This window comes from Lonchura striata, chromosome Z (assembly GCF_046129695.1).
Source record: "Lonchura striata isolate bLonStr1 chromosome Z, bLonStr1.mat, whole genome shotgun sequence".
Classification (NCBI taxonomy): Eukaryota; Metazoa; Chordata; class Aves; order Passeriformes; family Estrildidae; genus Lonchura; species Lonchura striata.
This window is the reverse complement of record NC_134642.1, coordinates 13,174,098-13,194,622: the sequence shown is the minus strand read 5'-3', so window position 1 is coordinate 13,194,622 and position 20,525 is coordinate 13,174,098. Positions and strand designations below refer to the sequence as shown.

The 20,525-nt window shown below is 39.3% G+C and overlaps 1 protein-coding gene across 2 annotated transcripts in view; it reads left to right on the top strand.

Annotated features, from left to right (window-relative positions):
* PDE8B (phosphodiesterase 8B) overlaps positions 1-20,194 on the top strand; it is a 70,540-nt gene extending 50,346 nt beyond the window's left edge. For both annotated transcript variants that reach the window (XM_077790215.1, XM_021531836.2), the window contains exons 11-22: positions 3,454-3,505; positions 6,384-6,461; positions 7,297-7,373; positions 8,540-8,704; positions 9,466-9,511; positions 9,941-10,076; positions 11,281-11,479; positions 12,378-12,595; positions 13,575-13,710; positions 15,819-15,986; positions 17,502-17,631; positions 18,160-20,194. In XM_077790215.1, the coding sequence (XP_077646341.1) occupies positions 3,454-3,505; positions 6,384-6,461; positions 7,297-7,373; positions 8,540-8,704; positions 9,466-9,511; positions 9,941-10,076; positions 11,281-11,479; positions 12,378-12,595; positions 13,575-13,710; positions 15,819-15,986; positions 17,502-17,631; positions 18,160-18,275 (1,521 nt within the window). In that variant the 3' untranslated portion in view covers positions 18,276-20,194. The remainder of the gene's footprint in view (positions 1-3,453; positions 3,506-6,383; positions 6,462-7,296; positions 7,374-8,539; positions 8,705-9,465; positions 9,512-9,940; positions 10,077-11,280; positions 11,480-12,377; positions 12,596-13,574; positions 13,711-15,818; positions 15,987-17,501; positions 17,632-18,159) is intronic.
* Positions 20,195-20,525: the final 331 nt, after the last annotated feature.

Here is a 20,525-nt window from a genome sequence, read left to right as displayed (position 1 = left end):
TATCATGATTCCTGCTCTTCAGACATTCTCTGTATTATTCCCAGGCAACCAGTAACTGTTTCCACTCTCTGTAGTCTTTGTTTTGTTTGAGTCTGTCACCAGGTTCTTTGTTCATCCACACAGGCCTCCTGGCATTTCTGCTACACAGGCCTTTTGGCATTTTTATGATTTCTCTTTGTTGTGAAGCATCATTCCTGAGCTTGGAAGAGGTGATCTTGAATACTAACCAGGTTTCTTGGGCCCATCTTCCCTCCAGGGCTTTACTCAATAGCACTACCAAGCAGGTTCCTGAAGAGGCCCAAGTCTGCTCTCCTGAGATCAATGGTATTGAGTTTACTGTGACCTCATCAATGCCCTGAGGATCTTGTACTCACTCCTCCATTTCATGATTGCTGCAGCCCAGGCTGCCAGGCTGCCCTTGAACTTCACATGCCCCATAAACCTCTCCTTGTTAGAGAGAAAAAGGGAAATTAAGAAACAAGGACTTGTGTCCAAGAAAACATTCATATTTTCCTGTACTGCTGGAATGTATAACCCATTCCTGTCTTTTTAATACTGGTTCATAAGAAGCTACTGGTAAATTAAGCACTGTAGGCCTGGGAAGATTACACATTTGGTGATCCCAGGGAATACGGCTTTCCAAAGGTTCTCCACAGATACAGGTACACATACAGGTACAGATACAGATACAGATACAGATACAGATACAGATACAGATACAGATACAAATACAGAGACAGAGACAGAGACAGAGACAGAGACAGAGACAGAGACAGAGACAGAGACAGAGACAGAGACAGATACAGAAGTCTGCCACAAAGGTTAAAGACTGCAGCCTAACAGAAAGTATGGTCTGTGGAGATTTTAGGTCCCTTGGGGAAAAAACAAGGTGTATTTGATAGAACTATGTAATTTATCTGTTTCACTTCTGTCACAGAAATAGCTCATGCCTGTAGGAGATCCTGGACATTGCAGTTTTCCTAATATCCATACCTTAATACTTGCAGCAGTAGAACCTTTCCTTCAACTAAAAAAAATAGGTTCCTTTTCAAGCTACATATAAATCTTTGTGGAAGGAAAAAAGGAAATCAAATTAAATATTTACTTAAGTTACAGACCAGTAAAAGCTGTCATAATTCAAATTTCATAATGTCAAATGTCTGATGCTTCATTTAATCAATATAATTCTAAACAGCTTGATCTCAGCATTCAGACAGTATATGTTGACTTAAAAACATCTTTACATCATTGCATACTGCTTCACCACAAAAAACATGTATTTTTTTCCAGTACCAACATCCTCTGTAAGGGATATCAGAGACTACTGGAACCTTCTTGTATTTCTGTGCCAGATTTATCACATAGAAAAACCTAGCATGTTAAATTTATGCATGGAAAAAAAAATATCTAAAAGAGCATTAAGCATTCTTACAGTGAAGATTTATGAATGGGGATTGACTTTCATGTGATTATTCCCATGTGCTGAGCCTAGGTAATTATTAATGCTGCCATTGTCAATTTGAGACCTGGTAGGGTAGAGTCTAGTGTTTTCACATTCATAAATTTACAAGAGAGGTGTTGTTTCTTTCAAGAACATATTGACCCAAGATTAACTGTGTAACTGCCCTCATAACTTACCTTACATGGTTCTTTCAGGACGTGCCTGCAGAAGGAGAAGAGAAGTATTCAGAACAGAAATGTGGTTTATTTTTTTAGTAAAGCACTTGGAGGACTGTGCCTATGTTTCCGCCAGTTGTGCAGTAGACAGAGAGCTTTGCTCCAGGATGAGGGCAGAACAAGCAGTTCAGATGCCTTGTGTCAGTGTACCAAATTTGATGAGATTTCCTTAACCTTACTCTGTTTGGATGAGATTATTTCTCCGAGAGTTTCTACATGGTTACAAGAGAAGTGTTCAAGCTTTTAAAATTTTTTTGGATAAAGAGTCAGTTCTTACACTCTCCTGAACAAGATTTATATGGAGCATGAACAAAGGGTTTCCCTTTCTTGTTTTGTTTTAATTAATTACAAAAAACCATGCCTGAATTTTGTGGGTTTTTATTCCTTTCCATTTTCTTCTCTTCTCCTTTCACCCTATGTCTCTCCCTGCCACAGCAGAAAGGAAAAAACGAAAGGTGTGCAAGAATGACAGAGTGACAGAAAAGGGAATTAGTATAATTCCTTTCCTTTCGTTCCTGAATAATCCCCATGAGGACCCTGCAGCATGCACAGTCACAAACTGATACAGACAGTAAGAGCACACAAGTGCAACCTTGTCATACTCTCCTTTTAATTGACAGGTGGCAGCCATGGATTTCATGCTTCCATGCAATCTAGTGCTTTGCTACAGGCAGGTGATGGATTTGGTCAGAGGAACCAATCACCATATGACAGTAATGGACTCCTAAATATTACATGTACTGAATAATTTGTAACTACAGTGTCAAGCACTGACAATTATACATGTGAAGTAAGAGGGTATGTGTATCTTCTCTAGTGACTACAAAAAAAAAGTAAGCATTATTCCTGGTAAGCATTATTTCTAGTCTTTCTCCGTGACTCCGTTATCTATACTTAAATACATCACAAACCAATTTTCAAGAAATAACTTGAGGAAATGCCATTTCTGGTCAGTTTTCCTATCAACAGCAAAACACTTTCTTCTAATCACATAACAAAGGAAAGGGGTGAGGTGATTAGCAGGTATTAAACTGTCATGAACTGGACAGAAGAATGAAAAATGAGAATTTCTTATTCTTTGAGAAGAATGAAAAAGCAGAGGAACATTTAATCTGTGTTATTGCAAACCAAGCAATAGCTGTACATTTTAATATAAGGAAATATCCTATCTAAATTCTGAGAAAGCTTGAAATACCTACTGTGGGAGCTACCTGAAAATGTTTCAGAAGAACAAAGAATTAAAATTTCATATTTAATTTTTCATTCATGAGAATGATTAAAAACTACTTGGAAATAAAGGTCTGATGAACAACACATACCTCTACCCCTTATTTCCTGGACAGTAGTTTTTATAACTGAGTTTTTTGAAATCCAGTTTATCAGTTATCCATAAAAGGATGCATTCAAAATTAGCTTCAACAGTTCTAAGAAAATTATTTTTAAAGCACAAAAAATAATTTTATAGGATTTATTCTTTCTGGTTCATATGCAATTTGCACTTAAAACGCTACCTAAATGAGTTCTCTTGTAAATACAGGCATTAAACAGGAATTCAGTACATAAAAGCACTTGTATCTGTGGTTTTCTGCATGGAATATCTGTTTGCTTTCCTATTATTTCTCTACATCTAATTACACCTGAAGAAGAGTCTTTGCCAAACAATTTTTTTATAAATAGCTGAGTGGAAAATGCTGGATATGGACAGTGTTGAATGCAGCCTGTTTAATTTTTTTTGTATTATTTTCTCTTACATATATATTTTACTCTTATCTCCAGCTCTACAAGAGTCACCGTGAGGATAAGTACACAGGAGACAATTCCCAGTCAGGTTAGAATATTACTATTTACCTCTACATTCCACTGTGCTGGAGGTTGTGTGGGGGTTCTCTGCTAGTAGGAATTGTTGTCTCTTCCCCCTGTCCAGTCAGTGGTCAGAGCTGATGGCCAAGGATACATGCCATCTGATACCACACCATGAATTGGACTTGTAGTCTTCAATAATTGAGTCTCCTGTGCAGACCTCTTGCTGTGCATTTGAAGTTCAGATGCATTGCTCTGTTGTATTAAAGCACTGTGCTTGATCCTGTGGCCAATGTGCCTTGGCACCTCTTTGTATTTGAAATGTGGAATGTGTTGATTTGTGCCAGCACACGTGCCACAGTGTGTCCAAGTTTAGGACCTGCCAGCAGGCCACTGGTTTGGCCCCAGCACAGGCTAAGACAGTTGTCTCTGAGATGTCCAGGCCTGAGCAACGCAGTTCTAGTCAGCACTGAGCTGCTGCAGCATGTCTGCAACCCTTGTCTTGTGTCTCAGGAAGGTTTGCTTACTCACAGACAGCACACTACAGCCCTCCCTGAGTTTTGCAGAGAGCTTTTAACTGGAAGCATAGAGCATAAGGGAATAATCCCTTCCTCCAGTACTATGTAGTTTTTGGAATACCACTTTTCCCCAAAGAAGGATGTACTTAAGGCAAATTTTAAGCAGTCTCAGCTAGACTGATGGCTTACAATTATGAGTGAAAAAGTTCTCATGCCTTGTTACTTTCTGGCACCTGAAACCTTTCCTGCTATGAAAGGTCAGACAACATTGCTGTGTAACTTCAGGCAGCTTCTTGTTTTCACACAGGAGGAGGATATAGCATCCTAAGAGCATGGGACATGACTGCTTGACATCCCCTGCTCTTTCAAGGAGCCTAATACATACAAACATCTGAGGGCTTTGTGATGCCAAGTAACTGGGCAGGGGGAAGACGAGACAATAGGAAATTGGCTGTCCTCATTCCCATTGCTGCCACCAGACCTGATCCACAGTATGTTAATCCATTTGCTCCTGTATCCCTGTAAGAAAAGCAGACTTTCTTCTCACTGTTTCTTTCCTGCAAACAAGAAGGTGAGGAAGACCATAAATTAAGCAGGACACTTGTTACTAACTAACACATTTATATTCGTTTACTCATGTTTTAGGTTTGCTCATTATTGTGACAGATTTCAGCAAGACAGGGAAGCCCCATGCTATGACACCACATTGATGACTACAGTGCAGTGAAAGTAGGCAGTCTCAGAGCATGTGATGTAGGTTATCCTTCCCTGCAGCCCATGGCTGTGCTCCAAGAATAACTTTTCAGAGCCATAGGCATATACCAATAAGTGATGAGAACAGAAGAGTAATCCGTGTGTATCATTCTATTTGCAGTGGTGTGATGTTTGAAACAACCTGGATGATAAGATTTTCTGCTCACCAGGTGAAGAAAAAATTTTTACGTAGGCATTTAAATATTTACAGATGAAACCATAATATGGCAGAGTAGCTTTTATGCACCTGTGACTGTTTGGGTGGCACTAGCAAAGTATCTGACTTGCTAGTTGGTATTTAACACAAGATTTGTTTTGTCAGCTATAGCCACTCACAGCTGTGTTTATGTGTAAATGCTTGCTCCCACTCAAGTGCCTTATGATAAACTCATCCAAATGTTAGTGCAAGAATGCAGTTTGTAAGAGGAGTGCTATCAAATAAATAAACTATTTAACATGCATTAGCTATGCCCTGCTCTTTGGTGTCAACAGAGGAAAATGCTTTCAATTTCTCCAGTTCAGATTACAACGAAGAAGACCCAAATTGTCTTATAAATCTGTGGTAGAAAAAGAGAATTAAGACAGAAACTATTTCAGTAATTTTAGGATGGATGAACTTTTAATTCTGGAGAATTATGGAGAAGTATGTTAACATTTTATTTTTCTAAAGAGATGCTGCATACATCCTGTCTTGTGACATTATAATGAAAATTCGTCTTTATGTTAAGAGTATCAAAGTCATAATATTTCTGACTCATCAGATGTTTTTACCCCGAGCTTTTGAAAGCCTGCTAGGGTCTCTGATCTTTGAGTGGCATTTTAGATACCTTGGGAATAGGTACTGTAAAGACTCTTGGAAAGTGGTGAATAGATGTATGGTTGCTGTTTTTAATCATAAGGGAGAGTACAGATTTTAATGTTTTGGAGAAAAATGTAATTTTACTAGAATTTTTTTTTTTTGAGACTTCTTACTGTCATTTCATCCAGCTTTTGAATTTGACTGGACATGATAATTTCTGACTTTAGCAAAGAGCAGTTTCAAGAATAAGTTTATTGCATGGCTAATATTCAGAAGAACTAAATTGATTGTTTAGTTATTCTCAGCATGTTGGATTTTCCTTAAACACAGGGTACAAATATTTATTGCAAATAAAAGCAAAAGCTGTCTGGGTCTGAACTATGCTTTGAATTTAAAAGTGTAGAGTAAGATGAGACTCTTCTCAATTAGCTAAAGTTTTAGGCAGTTAAACTCAGGCTTGTTCAGTGGTCAGAGCAGAGCAAAAAGAACTCGCACAAGGGGTTCAGCCCACCTGCCTGAAACATCTCTCCTGAAGCAGGATCTCTGATAACCTTAGATGATGACAGCCTGCATTTAGGAAGCTAAGGTTAGGTGAAGCAGGTCTCCTGTTCCATAAGGCATCTTGACATCCTTGCAAATGACTGTTCCAGGTAACTCCAGATAAATTGCTTTAAATTGATGGACACTGTTCTTGTTCTGATGTGCAGAAATTGCAATATTTCCCCCACTTTTGTGATATTGTTAAGATCGCTTAATTAAATTTCCAAAATTTTAGATGGATATTTTGTAGAGGTTTTACTTGATGCATTTTTAAAACTTTTGTTTTGTACTTACAGAATCCAGTTCTAACAAGGGCAAGAACAGAAGGAAAGATTCAGTTGATATTAAGTCAATAACATCTCAAAGTAGTGATGGTAAGAAAGCAAACTGTATGTACAATACTATAAATATACATTAATATATATTTATAAATAAATAAAGAACAGACTTGGCTTGGGCAATAAAAGAACAAAAGAATGACCAGACAGATTCACAGCTGGTTAAAAAAAAGATTACTCAATTTTTTTATAACTGCTGTAAAATTTCTTTCTGATTTGCAAAGCAGTGCCCCAAAATAAGTACCAGCATTGTTATACAATGCATGACAGTGCTGAATGCCTTCACATGGAGGAGGAGTGACTGTGCCAAGGGATAGAAGCAGCTTGCTGAAAGAGTATGTGATGATGTATTGGTGCCACCTCTCTTAGAAGACTGCAGCTTGTATTCCTAAGCACATATTTTGATTTATTGATGTTTAACATGAAAGAACCTACTGCTGCTGGTTATTTGAGAGCAGTACTTCTAATCCCATTTGTGACTGCTTACTGATGTGGGACAATGGTGACAGAGATTTCTTTCTGTCCCTGTGTGTAATGAGAGAAGCACTGCTTATGGGGAGCAGGAATGGTTTTCATTAGAGCAACTGTACCACCAAGAGGGACACACACAGACTTACAGGAGGAGTCATGTCTGGTAGACAGCCATTGCAGTCAAAGGGCATGAAGTGTAAGTACAATTCCATTCTCAAGTTAAGGATGGATGGAAAATCTGACAGCAAAAATGAGAGGTGGCTGCCAAAGAGACAGACAATGAAGAACTTGCAGGTGTAGAAATAGGACACAAGACTGGATTTCATTGTGCCATGCCCTGGCCTTTTGCACTCTTCAAATGCTGTCATCTGATTCACACTCTGTGGCTCTTTAATGGCAGCTCCAAGTTTACAGACCCGACGGTACTCCTCAATGGCACGGATTCATTCTATGACAATAGAAGCTCCTATCACAAAGGTGAGTCCCGGGCACTGACTTTTCCACAAACTCCAGAGTTTCGACTTGTGCTCATAGGGAAGTATGCAGTTTCTAGACAGACAAGCAGAGGCTTCCTGCACTTTGTATTTAACAGAGTAATAGAAGTAATTTGTTTTTGTTACCACTTCCTACATTTCATCATGGCATTCCAAATGCTAGTCATAAGGAAGAATATTAAGGAGGGCAGGAGGGTGCCCCTGCTAGATGCATGACTTCTGGCAGGAAGGGGACACTGCTCTGTTGGGTCATGTGTGAGTAGGAGGATGTTCTACCAATTTCACCTTTGCTCTCACTATTGATAAGATACCATGCAGAAGGCGGACCACCTGCATCATCTTCTCTCTCCCCCACTTTCTGCAGCCTCCTTCACTGTGTTACACAATTCTGTTGTCACAAATCAGCTGCACAGTCAGTTGTAACACATAAATTTCAAATCATTCTTTCCTGTCTCCCTATCTTTTCTTGCTATCATCAAGCTCTTACTTCCCAGCACCACTGTGACTGTAAGAGCAACTAGCTCCTTTCCTTTTCCTCAGTCATATGCACAGGGAGGCTTGTAGTGGCTGTGCAGCAGCCTCTGGCTCCTGGAGAAGAGAGAACTGGGACTTTCTTCCTGTCATTCTTGGCAGAGCCAGGAGCAGTCACTGCTGCACTTCCAGATTGTGGCTGAGGCACAGTGTGGGTTTCAAAGAGCCATCCTCTTCTCCCACAGTCCAGCACTTTCTGCTCTCTGCCTTTCTCTTCTACATGGAGACTATAATGGTATAATATCAGTGAATCTGAGTCACATCCAGGAGTTTGTTTGTTTGGGTTTTCCTTCAGGGATTGAATAATTTGTTTCAGAGCAGACCTGGATAGGCTGAAGTACTGGGACATTGCTGGTTTTTAGTCCAACCACCGCCAACTATTTCAGATAATTCACACCATTCTACTTCCATTTCCCAGGAGTTTGCCAGTTAAAAATAGCAGACAGATACCAGGAAAACTGAGCACAAATTTACATTTTCAGAGTTGTACTTCAAGGATTGTGGGGAATTACATTGCATTTTATGAGAATTAGCATAATCAAGACAAGAATAAAAATGTTGTAATAAGAAAAAAGTGCTGTTCACTTTTATTTGCCTGCCTCCTTAATCTGATTTCAGGTTATAAACATAATTAACGCTGCCCAGGAAAACAGCCCGATCACAGTAGCAGAGGCCTTGGACAGAGTTCTGGAAATCCTGCGGACAACAGAACTTTATTCCCCTCAGCTAGGCACCAAAGATGAAGACCCTCACACAAGTGATCTTGTTGGAGGTCTGATGAATGTGAGTAAAATTTAAGTAAAGACAAAATTGCTGGACCAGTATCCTACATCACAGTTCACTGCTCTGCTGTGCTAAAATTTCCCAAGCAATGGGAAAAGGGGACTTGTAATTCATCCATTTCAGTTAAGTATTTTGGCCTCTTTACTAGCAGTATGCAGGATGTAGTAAGCTATGGCCACATTTCAGTCCATTGCATGCATTCATCCTCAGATGCAAGTGAACAGACTTGCCACCAGAAACTATATCCAATCTCTCAGAAGATAATGAAGAAGGTACTTTCTAGAAGCTCTAGAAGCTTATATGGGATTAGAGGGCAAATTGGTCTATAGTTAGTCCAGTGTATCAGTGAGGTTGCTTTAATCAAGCCCTAATTCTGGTCCTGTAACAACAGCAAGAGACAAACTATCTTAATTTTGTCATAGATTTACTCATTTTTTAACAGACACTGAGCTAATCCCCACCAAAATAATATAAAGAAAAGGAAAAATAAATTATAATGGCCCATTTGAATGATGGAGGTGCCAGTGAGAGGGTCAAGGTGGGTGATACACTTTGTATTTGATATCTTTTCTGGAGATCTCATGCCAGTGTTTAGGGGATCCTTTCATGTTTGTTTTGAAAGACCCTAAAACCATGATTATGCTATAGAGCTGCAGTAAGAGTGTTGGTTTTAGTACCCAGGTATAGTACCTAAAATGCATATAGTGTTTTTGCAACTAGTGTTGCAAAAAAAACTAAGATAAACTTGCTTTCTTTTTCAGGATGGCTTGAGAAGACTGTCAGGAAATGAGTATGTGTTTTCTAAGAGTAAGCCATCATTTTAAAACTTCCCTTGCACATGTGACTTCTTTTGTTAATACTGCAAACATACAGCTTCAGGCTAATTTGCAGTGGGATATATGTCTCTAGAAATGGTCATCTAAATGACTGCAGCACAAGTGCTAGGCTGCCTCGATTTTGGTGTTGAAACAGGCTCAAACAATTAAAATAATGTATTTCAAAATGTTAGCAAGAAACAAAATTGTCACTCAAAGAAATGTTCACTGATCTTTTTGGTTTATGTTCAAATGCTCTGTAATAAACCTATTTTAGGCAATTACAGGCTTTTTCATATAAGGAAAAAAGTTGTTTTTCTTGAAAAAGAGCTGCTTTCTAAATGGAATTCTGAAGAGAGGCTGTGGTAGTGTAGAGGGAATAACCCAGAAATGTGTTGATTCCCAAATTCCATTTCAACAGATATGAACCCGAGCCATACTCACCTTCCAGTGCCAAACACCATCAGTGATGTTCCACCCTGTATTGTACAGCTCCTAGAAAACGAGGAAAGCTGGGACTTCAATATTTTTGAGTTGGAAGCTGTTACAAATAAAAGGTACTGGACTCCTTTCCGGGGTGCCCAGAGAAAGTTTGTTGAGGAGCTGTAGCTCTGGAAAAACTGCAAGACACAGCAAATCTGTGAGAGCAGTCTTGCTTGACACAGATCCACTCTGTCCAAATTACACTGTTCAATGTAGTCTGATGTTGCCACATGCTGGATGCCCTCCCTTCTTCTTGTTCATGTGCAAATGGTCTTGCTGGAAAAAGCAAACCTCTCCCCTCCTCCCCACCTAAATCATCCCACAATTTGGGAAGATCTAAGGCAACTGTAGCTTTTGATTATAGGGATAAAAAAATGGGATGGAGAATAAACCAGTGACAGGATCAACTGACTGGGATTTTAAAGCTTATAATGAAAACAGACATCAGTAGTTTTGAGGTCATGCAGACCTCAAAAATAAGCACGTCATCCAGACAGAAAAGTTGCTTTCATTCCAAGACGCAAAGAATCAAACAGACTATCCATTCTTATGTACTCTCTTTGCATAAAATAGCCATTTTAGAAATTTGCATTTGCCTGGTTTTAATCTGCACGTGTTGGGGTTTGGTTATGTCTTTCTCAACTCAGAGGCTCTGTAGGTCATCATGCAGGAGTGAAAAATCTAACTGATGGATTAGCTCTCTCACAGGCAACACGGAGTAAAAGACAACCCAGAGTGGATTTGGATTTAAGAATCAAAAAGATTAGAGGTTTTACTCTGTTTACTGTTTCACACATGGGATTCCCAGCATTATACAAACACACACACACCTACCCACACAGAGCACTTTACAACTGAAACTTGACCTTTTTTTTTTTTTTGCTTAGGACTTTTTAGCCTTTGGCATGTGCTCATGTCATGTTCAAAGTCTGCTTTTTCTCCTCAGGAAAAAAAATTAATGGAATTTTGTGTGATTGATAGATACTAATCACAAGAAAAGGGGGTTTTAAGTGTTTTATCTGAAGCCACAGGAATTGTTGAAATTCTAATGGAATTGTACCATTTCTACAAAACATTAAAATAACATCTGAAAGGATGATAGATGCAATCATTTGTACCTTTGGCCCAGCTTTTTAGAACTTATACATATGCAATTTAAAAATGTTTAGCTATACCCAGCCCTTTTAAAAGTCTTGGTTTCTTTGTTCAATGTATCACTTTTAGAACATCACAAGTTCCTATTTTACAGCAGTGCTTTTTTCTTCTATTGTTTTTCAGGCCATTAGTGTATTTGGGCTTAAAAGTTTTTGCCCGGTTTGGGGTCTCTGAGTTTTTAAACTGTTCGGAAGCAACACTGCGGGCATGGCTGCAGGTCATTGAAGCCAACTACCATTCCTCCAACTCATACCACAACTCCACACATGCAGCAGATGTCCTGCATGCTACTGCCTTCTTTCTCGGGAAGGAGAGAGTTAAGGTAGAACCATCACCTAGGAGTTCTTTGGGTTAGGATTTCAGCGTGTTTGCCATTTTATGTGTGTCATCCAGAAGTCAGATATTTAAATAATGGTCCTGTCTTCATGAACTCTTTCTGTCCTTGAAGTCTTCCTCTGATGCAAGCAGGCCCACATAGTTTCTCTAAAGTCTGTTTATACAAATTTACATTTTTAAGTAGCAATGATGGAGGTGGGGAGGGAACCTGGCTCTTTTCTGCCTCTTGTTAACTGGCTGTAGGTAACAGTTCTTAATAAACCTTTGCAAGAGCTTTGGAGACAGAGGTGTGAGCAACAGGATATATGGGAAAGATTCAAAGCTGTGCCAGGGGAAGTTCAGACTGGATATTAGGAAACAATTTTTTACTAAATGCTTATATACTGGAACAGGCTTCCCAGAGAGGTGGTTGATGCCCCACGCCTTGTCAGTGTCTAAGGGGCATTTGGACAATGCCCATAATAACATGCTTTAATTTTTGTTCAGTCCTGAAGTGATCAGGCAGTTTGGCCAACAATCATTGTAGGTTACTTCCAAATGAAACAGTCTATCCTATCCTGTCCTAAAACATCAGAGCTACATTCAGGCAAGCTACAAAGTAGAAGGAAACCACTAGGTCATCTATCCATTGAAGAATTCTATGCAAAGATATTGGTCAGGTGACAGCAGTGTAAAAAACTTCACTAAAGAAAGAGTATTTGGATAAGGGTAGGAGTGGAAGTTTTGTGGTAGGTAATCTGTGGGCAAAGTGAATGGAAAATGACTGCAAGGAGGTAGGATCCCTTCTTAAGTTTACATTTGTGTAATTGTGGGTACCTGGAAGTTATCAAAAAATATTTACTGTAATTTTTGTGCCACATTGTAATTTCTCTCTCTTCCTGTAGGGAAGTCTGGACCATCTAGATGAAGTAGCTGCATTAATAGCTGCCACCATTCATGATGTAGACCATCCTGGACGGACCAACTCTTTCCTGTGCAATGCAGGCAGTGAATTAGCTGTCCTTTACAATGATACAGCTGTATTAGAGAGTCATCACACAGCACTGGCGTTTCAGCTTACAACAAAAGACAGCAAATACAACATTTTCAAGAATATTGATAGGTGTGTCTGCTGGACAAGGGGAGTGTCCATGTGTGGACTGCTTATTTGGCAGTTTGGGGCAAATTGAAAGCCTACCTTCTAAACAAGAATACATAGTTTAAATACAGAGAATAAAATTTAACCTCTTCTGGAATCTTCTGTGGACATGATTTATAAAAAGGTTTTCATTTCCCCCTCACCAGCCCTTCTTCCAACTTGTAATTATTGGAAGCTTAGAGAAATATTTAATAATGTTTTATGAATTACGTTAACTTGGTCCAGTTAACAGCCTCAAGGATGCATCTTTGCCCACTGCCTTTTCATTGAAGGAGCCTGGGCACTACTTTTTTGGGGTCTGTTTTACACACCAACATCTAGATGCTGCACGTTGTGTCTGCATAAGGTTCTATGCATCCCTATGCAGCACTACTACATTCACGTGGAATAAGAAGGGTGGTAGCAGAGGACATGAAGCTCTGGGAGAGCTGGAAGCTCCCTGTGGTTGGCTGGGCATGCAAGCAGCCCAGGAGTTCCCACTGCATGACTCTAGCTTTTGTAGGGATAAGGTGAGAGAACAAGAGCTCTGAAAGAGCCTCATCCCAAAGAGGTAATTGATCTGTCTACCTCCCGAAACACTGTTGTTTTTGAAAAATCTGAGATTTGCATTCCAAGCTAACACTAATATACAGCACAACATATATGGACACACTGGTGCCATTCCTGGAGAAGTTATCTTAGTCTTACAACATTATGAAACTGAGATGTAAATTTTTGTTGACTCCACAGGATTTTCATTAGGTAACAATAACAGAGTGCGGAGAACTTGGAGAGGCATGATCTTGTCCATTCCTCCATTCTTAGACTGCTCCTAACTCTGAAGGTGCCAGCTTGTGGCTGAGTCCCTGAGCAGTGTTTTGTAGCACTGTGTGGGCAGGGATGAGGAAAAAGGGCTGAGCTCTATCTGGCAACCTCATGAGCAAGAACTCTTTTTCCTTCCTAGAAATCGCTACCGGACGTTGCGACAGGCCATTATTGACATGGTTTTGGCAACAGAGATGACAAAGCACTTTGAGCATGTGAACAAATTTGTGAACAGTATCAACAAGCCTATGGCATCTGAGGAGACCAGCCCACATGTAAGTGCTTGCAGGACTTTATGCTTTCAGGCATTTCAGTGAGGTTCTTCCCAGGCAACCTTAAGCTTAATTTTCATTCACCTTGTATTAATTTGCATTGTGGCAATGCCCAAATGACACAAATGGATTTGTGGCCTCACATACCAAAACGTGAAAAAATACGCTTTTTCTCTTTTCTGCTCTTAGTTCATTTAAACACTTCATTTTATAAGCCTTGTGTTAAAAGCCATCTTGTATTCAGGAAATATACAAGTGGATGTTGTTTTACATGGAAAATTCTGTGCATGGAGCCAGGTTGGCATGTGTTCCTGTGGTTCTGTCTCCAAACAGTGGGATTTGTCTGAGCCTAGGGATGTAACTGAAGAACCTCTTCAACAATTTTGTCTCTGGAGTCTTCAAGCCCTGAGGAATAACTTCCTGAGACCTCTCCACTCCTGATTGTACCAAGAGGTGTCCAGGCCTTTTTGCCTAACAGTTACACACCCTCATGCTCCACCAGGGTTTATTTAATAAGCTGCCTCTGAGCTTCCCATCCCCTGCATACTTTCTCTTGCCGCCTCTCTCAAGGCTGAGCACTCAGGACCTGACCAGGTTCTCCAGGGCAGTGTTACCTGAGGAAAGACTATCTTAATACACCTTAGTGAATAAAATGCTTTGTTGGAAACATGCAAAAAAAAATCAGACAAAACTGAAGATTAGCAATGCTAAAACCAAATTCTGTTAGCTATCCAAAATAGGACTTTGTACTGTAGACTGTCACAAGTACCTTTTACAACTTTAAAAGACAGTGTTCTCTCATCTGAAATTGCCTGCTTCTAGCGACTGCTGAGCTCCACCCTCCCACAGTATGAGCTGGAAACCAGAAATGCTGCTGAACTTATCTCCCAATAAACATGAAGGACAGAACCACTTGCACTACAGACTTCTTGTTTACTCTCAGCATTAAGTTGTTCTGTTCTTTACTGTTAACTGTGGCTCCTTCTGGTTTTGGTCTTGAACAGCAGTTAAGATACAGGGTTAATTTGACAGCTCTTTGCTGGGATACCCATGCTGAAAAAGGATTAACTGCTAAACATAAAGTTAGAAGACTAATGCCTGAATCGGCAAAAGACTTCCCCATAAGCCGCAAAGATATTAATTTAGTTATAGTGGCAAAAAATACTTACATTCAGTTTTTGACTCAAGAGTTGAATTTAGCAGTGAAGGGAGGCCAAAATCCCATAAATATATTGAGAATAGTATTAATGCCATGTGATCAGAGGTGGAAGCCTTTCATTACTCCATAGTTTACCTGTGCCTTTCTAAACTGTTCAAGACCCAAAATATGATGCCACAGCAGTCTGGATACAACTACCTTGTCACCACCACCTGGTCTCCAAAGCAGTCAGTAAGACATTTGGTAGTTTACTGTCTGGCAAGCAGAGAATTTCTGTAGTCAGTCTGCTGCTCCTGTGATTTCCTACTGTTAATCTCAGAGATTATGTAAAATTTCACCCTCACTGGGAACTGAGATCAAAGATTATTCCAGGCTGAAGGTTCAAAATCTGATACAAAGAAAGTAGTTCTTCTTGGAAACAGTCTTCTTGGAACTGAATGTCGGAGACCTGCTTTTCTGTGTGTAAAATAAATAGTTGTGCCAGTCAATTCAGCCCCCTGTGCCTGCCTCAGTTTTCTCATTTAGGAATAAAAATCTAACTCCAGAAACTCCATTAAGTGAAGCAGTCCCCTACCACCATCACCCCTGCAATAAACATTCAGAAGTGAGGATTGTTTATGAGCTTACAGTTGATGGATGTATCCCCTATCATTGTCCTCTTCCAAGAGGGTCAGGCTGGGATGCAGAGAAGGCAACATTCTACCCAATAGAGAGTCTGTGGCACTTTATTTCACAAAATTTGATATTAATTTTGAGAATGACCACAACTGTAATATGTATTTGAGCTCAGCAAGGCTCCAGTTCTCAGACATCATCTTCTCCAAGCTCCTGGTGTTCTTAAGGCAGTAGACTGGGTGCCTGCTTAGTGCCTAGGTCTGGTAGAGCTGATAATGATGCCCTCTGCTAGCAGGGAATGCCGCCACTGGCCCCTGTAACCAACTCTCCTTTACAGAGCGAAGGCAGCAACAGTGAATGTACAGCCAACATAAAGAATTTTCCAGACAACCAGACATTGATCAAGCGCATGATGATTAAATGTGCAGATGTAGCAAATCCATGTCGCCCGCTAGAGCTATGTATCGAATGGGCAGGCAGGATTTCAGAGGAGTACTTTGCACAGGTATGTATATTTTTATGATTTAACTATTATATTATATAAGGGAGTGCACATTGGCTGATCTGCTGTTCCACATAGGATCTCCCTGGTGTCATCACAGAGTCCAGATGTATGTTTTTAGTTTACAGTCAGAACTGGCCCTTCAATTTCATACAGAAGAATTCACCCCAATTAATTAGCTAGTTTGCTTATCATGAACTTTGTACAGAAAGTTGGAAAGGAGGTTTTACATTTCCATTATCTGACCAAAACAATTTGATTAGTCCTACTCAATTTAACTGGCTGAAATTCAAGAAGGTCAGCACTCTAGCTTCTTGTCCCAATACCTTCCCCAAAGATCAATGCGTCAGCTGAACTATTAGGATCGCCCTTTCTCATCTAAGATGGAACCTGAACTACTATCACTGTAGGCAGCATAGTAGTACAGGCATGTGGGCAATGTAAATAATTATCACATGGGATGTGTCCCATGTGGACATACGAGCTCAGCTGGAAGCTCAGCTTTCTTTCTTTGCATTCAGTTTTTCTGACAGAAATGCAACCAGCTTCCTGAAACACTCTTTTAGCTCTTTAATTAACAACTGATAAAACCTTACCTTTTATTTGCCAGTAATGGTGTGGAAATAAGCTATGGGTGGAGAGGAAGAAAAGTGGGCCTGCCTACCCTTCATATTCAGGTCACACATATGATAGCTACTACTGAAAGAAAATTGTAGCTACTACCTGAGACATGTCTGAATTTCATTTTAATCATAGTGAATAAATTTTGTAATGTCCTAAGAAAGATCAAACATCACTTATATCTCCCTAGCATTCAAGGTATCATAAACTAGCTGCTTGCAGCAATGTGAGATTCAGAGAGCTGTTCTCCTGCTTATACACCTCTGCTAATTTTGCAGACTGCTCTGCTGCCAATTCCTGTTTTAAATGCAGCCTGTACTACTTAAAAGGGGATGTTTTTCCAAATTACATTCTAAGAAACCATTGAGGTGATCTGATCCTCCACCATAATGGGTGCAAAACAACTAGGCCTCTTCCAGTTGGGAACAGAGTTAAAGGGCATACCTTTACTTCCATTCACCTTATAACCTAATACAAGCAGAGGAAGTAGCACCAGCAACAATCTCTTCTACTTAAAAGACAAATGGTTTGTAATACTCACTACAGATGTGGAAAAGTGAGAGATCAAACCTGTTCTCTGCTAAAGAACTCTGCAACCCCATTTTCCGTATTTTTAGCTGGTGTACCCTAATCACCAGATTACAGCATTCTGTCCTGTTGGAGTTAAGTGCAATCACAGGACTGCAGAAATAAAGAGTACTTGTGAAAGGGAAGAGATGTTGGATTTCAGTCCATGTTCTAGAGAAAAACCACACACGAAACTAAGGCAGATCACGTCAGGGGTTCTAAGGCATGTCTCAAATCTCCTATTGCAATTAATCTAATGTCTTAACTTTGGCTATTCCAGCACAGAAGTCAGCAAAGCTCGAGTTGCTAACTGGAGTTTTGTCTTCTTAGACTGATGAAGAGAAGAGACAGGGCCTGCCTGTTGTAATGCCAGTATTTGACAGAAACACCTGCAGCATCCCCAAGTCCCAGATTTCCTTCATTGATTATTTTATAACAGATATGTTCGATGCATGGGATGGTAAGTACTGATTTTTCTTCCTTGCTCTGACACAGAGATTCAGAGATTCCTACAGTCCAAAATTACTAATCTCAAACTGGCTTTGCATCCAGTTTTTTCAGCGGCAGTGCCCATATATAAGCAGTACAACAGAGGATATTGTTTAATCGTGACACTGAAGCCTGTTTCACTGCACACAATGAAGCTGTGCACTTACTGGGCAATCTATGTAGCGAAGGAGTAATGGCTTAAAACTAAGGGTTTTTTTTTAATGTTTTTTTTCATTTAACACTGTAATTCTTCTGAGCTGCAGAAACTAAGACCACCCATGGCTGCACGTTAGCATAATTTAATGAAGGCACCATGCATTCAGAAAGAGATTTTCTTGAAAGAGAAACACACATTAAAAAAAAATCTTTCCCATTTTAGTATTACTTTAAGGAATTGGAAGAAAAATAGAGAGTAGGAGAATGCCAATTTCAGATTAGGCTGGGCTGTTCTTCTGCCCATTCTATAAACATGGTAAAACACTTTTTCCTATTCTTTCAGCATTTGCACATCTGCCTGTTTTGATGCAACACTTGGCTAATAACTACAAACACTGGAAAACACTGGATGATTTGAAGTGCAAGAGTCTCAGGCTCCCATCAGAAAACAACAACTGATACTCAGTCAAGAAAACCAGACCTCTTGCTCTACCAGTTTCACTGTGAATCACTTAACAGAAACTCTTGGCTACAAAGGGGATTAATGTTGCTTTTCCAGTGAAATTAAGACTGCGTGACAAGAAGTAAATATTTTACTCATTTTTAAGCTTCTATGAATTCTACAGAAAAATGTTTTTAGAGGCTATATAAACCACAGATGACTAAGTGCTCTTTGGAAATAATATTTTGTGGCAGAAAATGTATTTCTGAAACTAGTTTCTAATACTGAATATGCACTTGTTGAATCTTGTAGTTGATACAACTGTATTCACTAATGCTTCACACAACTGTTTCTTCAGAGAGAGGGGTAATCTAGTCACCAGGAGAGGAAGAATAGCCTAACAAATAAGGATAGAAACTTCCCACTCATCTAGCATAAATTTGTTCCAATTCTATCAATGTTCTTCAGCCCTATGAACCATACTTCTAAAGAGAACATGCACAGCAAAACAAGTAAATCTTAATAAATTGGATACATAAAAAACCCAAACATGACACCTTTTAAAACACCTTCTTATTACTCAGACTCCCTCAGAGCACCACCTGTTCTTTCTTTTCCACATAAAATCTTGGTAGGAGTCAATGTTCTCTAAAATTAATCATATAATACAGGAAAATAAGCACGTTCTGTCCAGGTAGTGCCATCCATATTGGTTCTCTGCCATCTTGCAGATGTTATCACACAAGTTTTCACCAAATTTTACACAGAAAATTATTGTGGCACTTGATCACCATACTTTTTTATAGAAATGGTGTTTGTAAACATGGCCATAATTTTTATTAAACTGATCTAAATTTTATGGCAAGTTCATTTATTGTGTTACTTCTAGGATGAACTTATCACTTTTTAAAAAAAGTTGCCAAGCTATAATTTATAAAAGCATTATAATTTGTACTGCTTTACCCTTCTAATAAAATGCTGATTGGTTTTGTGATGTAAGAAGTACTTCAAAATATGTATATCATCTGGAAATCAAACATAGTTCTTCATTAGTTCTAAGGCATGAAATTTATGCTAAGGCTTTCAAAGCACAAATGTGTATTTTTGTACATCTCATTTGAATCACATGCAGAACATGTTCTCAGACTATTCAGTAAACAAATACTAGCAGAACTACTGATTTTTAACACTGTGCACTCCAGGCTACAAGCAAGACTGTCAAAGCTGTGGCTGCAGTTAAAGAAGCAGTCCACCTACCCTGTGCTATATCAAAAATCAAACTGGGTAAAGGAAAAGGGGAAAAAACGTAAACAACATAGATTGCTATGGAAGAATAGTGACAATGCTGTTTACTGCAGGTAGCTTACATATGTGCCAACCTTTTTTGTATGTTTTGTACCAAGTTCTGAAACAAAAGGCAACATTCATAAAATATATGTGCAGAAGAATGTATAGAAGCTATATTTTTGTTAGAATTGTAACAGATCCTTACTTCTATCATAGCCAAGGCAGGTTGCTGTGTATTAAAATGCCACATCATGTATATTTGAAGAATGGTGTTTCTGGTGAAGCATGGTTATTCATTCTTTCCTATGATATATGGCAACATTCTTCAGTGGGTTTTTATTCAGAGAAGTTGAACCTCTTTTTTAATACTGTATACTGTTTGCTTTTACCATTCCTTTATTCAGAACTAGTGGTTTTGGTGATTGTACCTTAACTATTCTGAACTGAACACTCATTGCAGTTTGCATTAGAGAAAAGAATTTCCCAAGATTTAAGCTTTGTTAATTTAATTTGTTAAATATAGCAACACTGTAAAACCATATCCATGTAAAACATTTAATTCATAATTTCTGTCACACTTCTGTCACACATAACAAAATGTCAACAGTGGAAGGCATCAAAAAAATAAAGTTCTTCTTGTGAACCAGAACTGTGGATAAGGCATTAATACAGAATCAATATAATTGTTGCAGGATCTTGTGTTTCTTCCCACAGTCAGACGAGAAGAGAGAGACAAAGAAGAGAGAGGAGAGAGAGGAGAGAGAGGAGAGAGAGGAGAGAGAGGAGAGAGAGGAGAGAGAGGAGAGAGAGGAGAGAGAGGAGAGAGAGGAGAGAGAGGAGAGAGAGAAAAACTGTGTGGATACAGGTCCTCTTTAGTAGCACAGATAAACCAGCGCAGATTAATCATAATCTGCCTGTTTTGTCAGATCTCCTCAACTAGTCCAGTTTACTAACAGCTGTTTGTTTTATGCTGTTGTCAG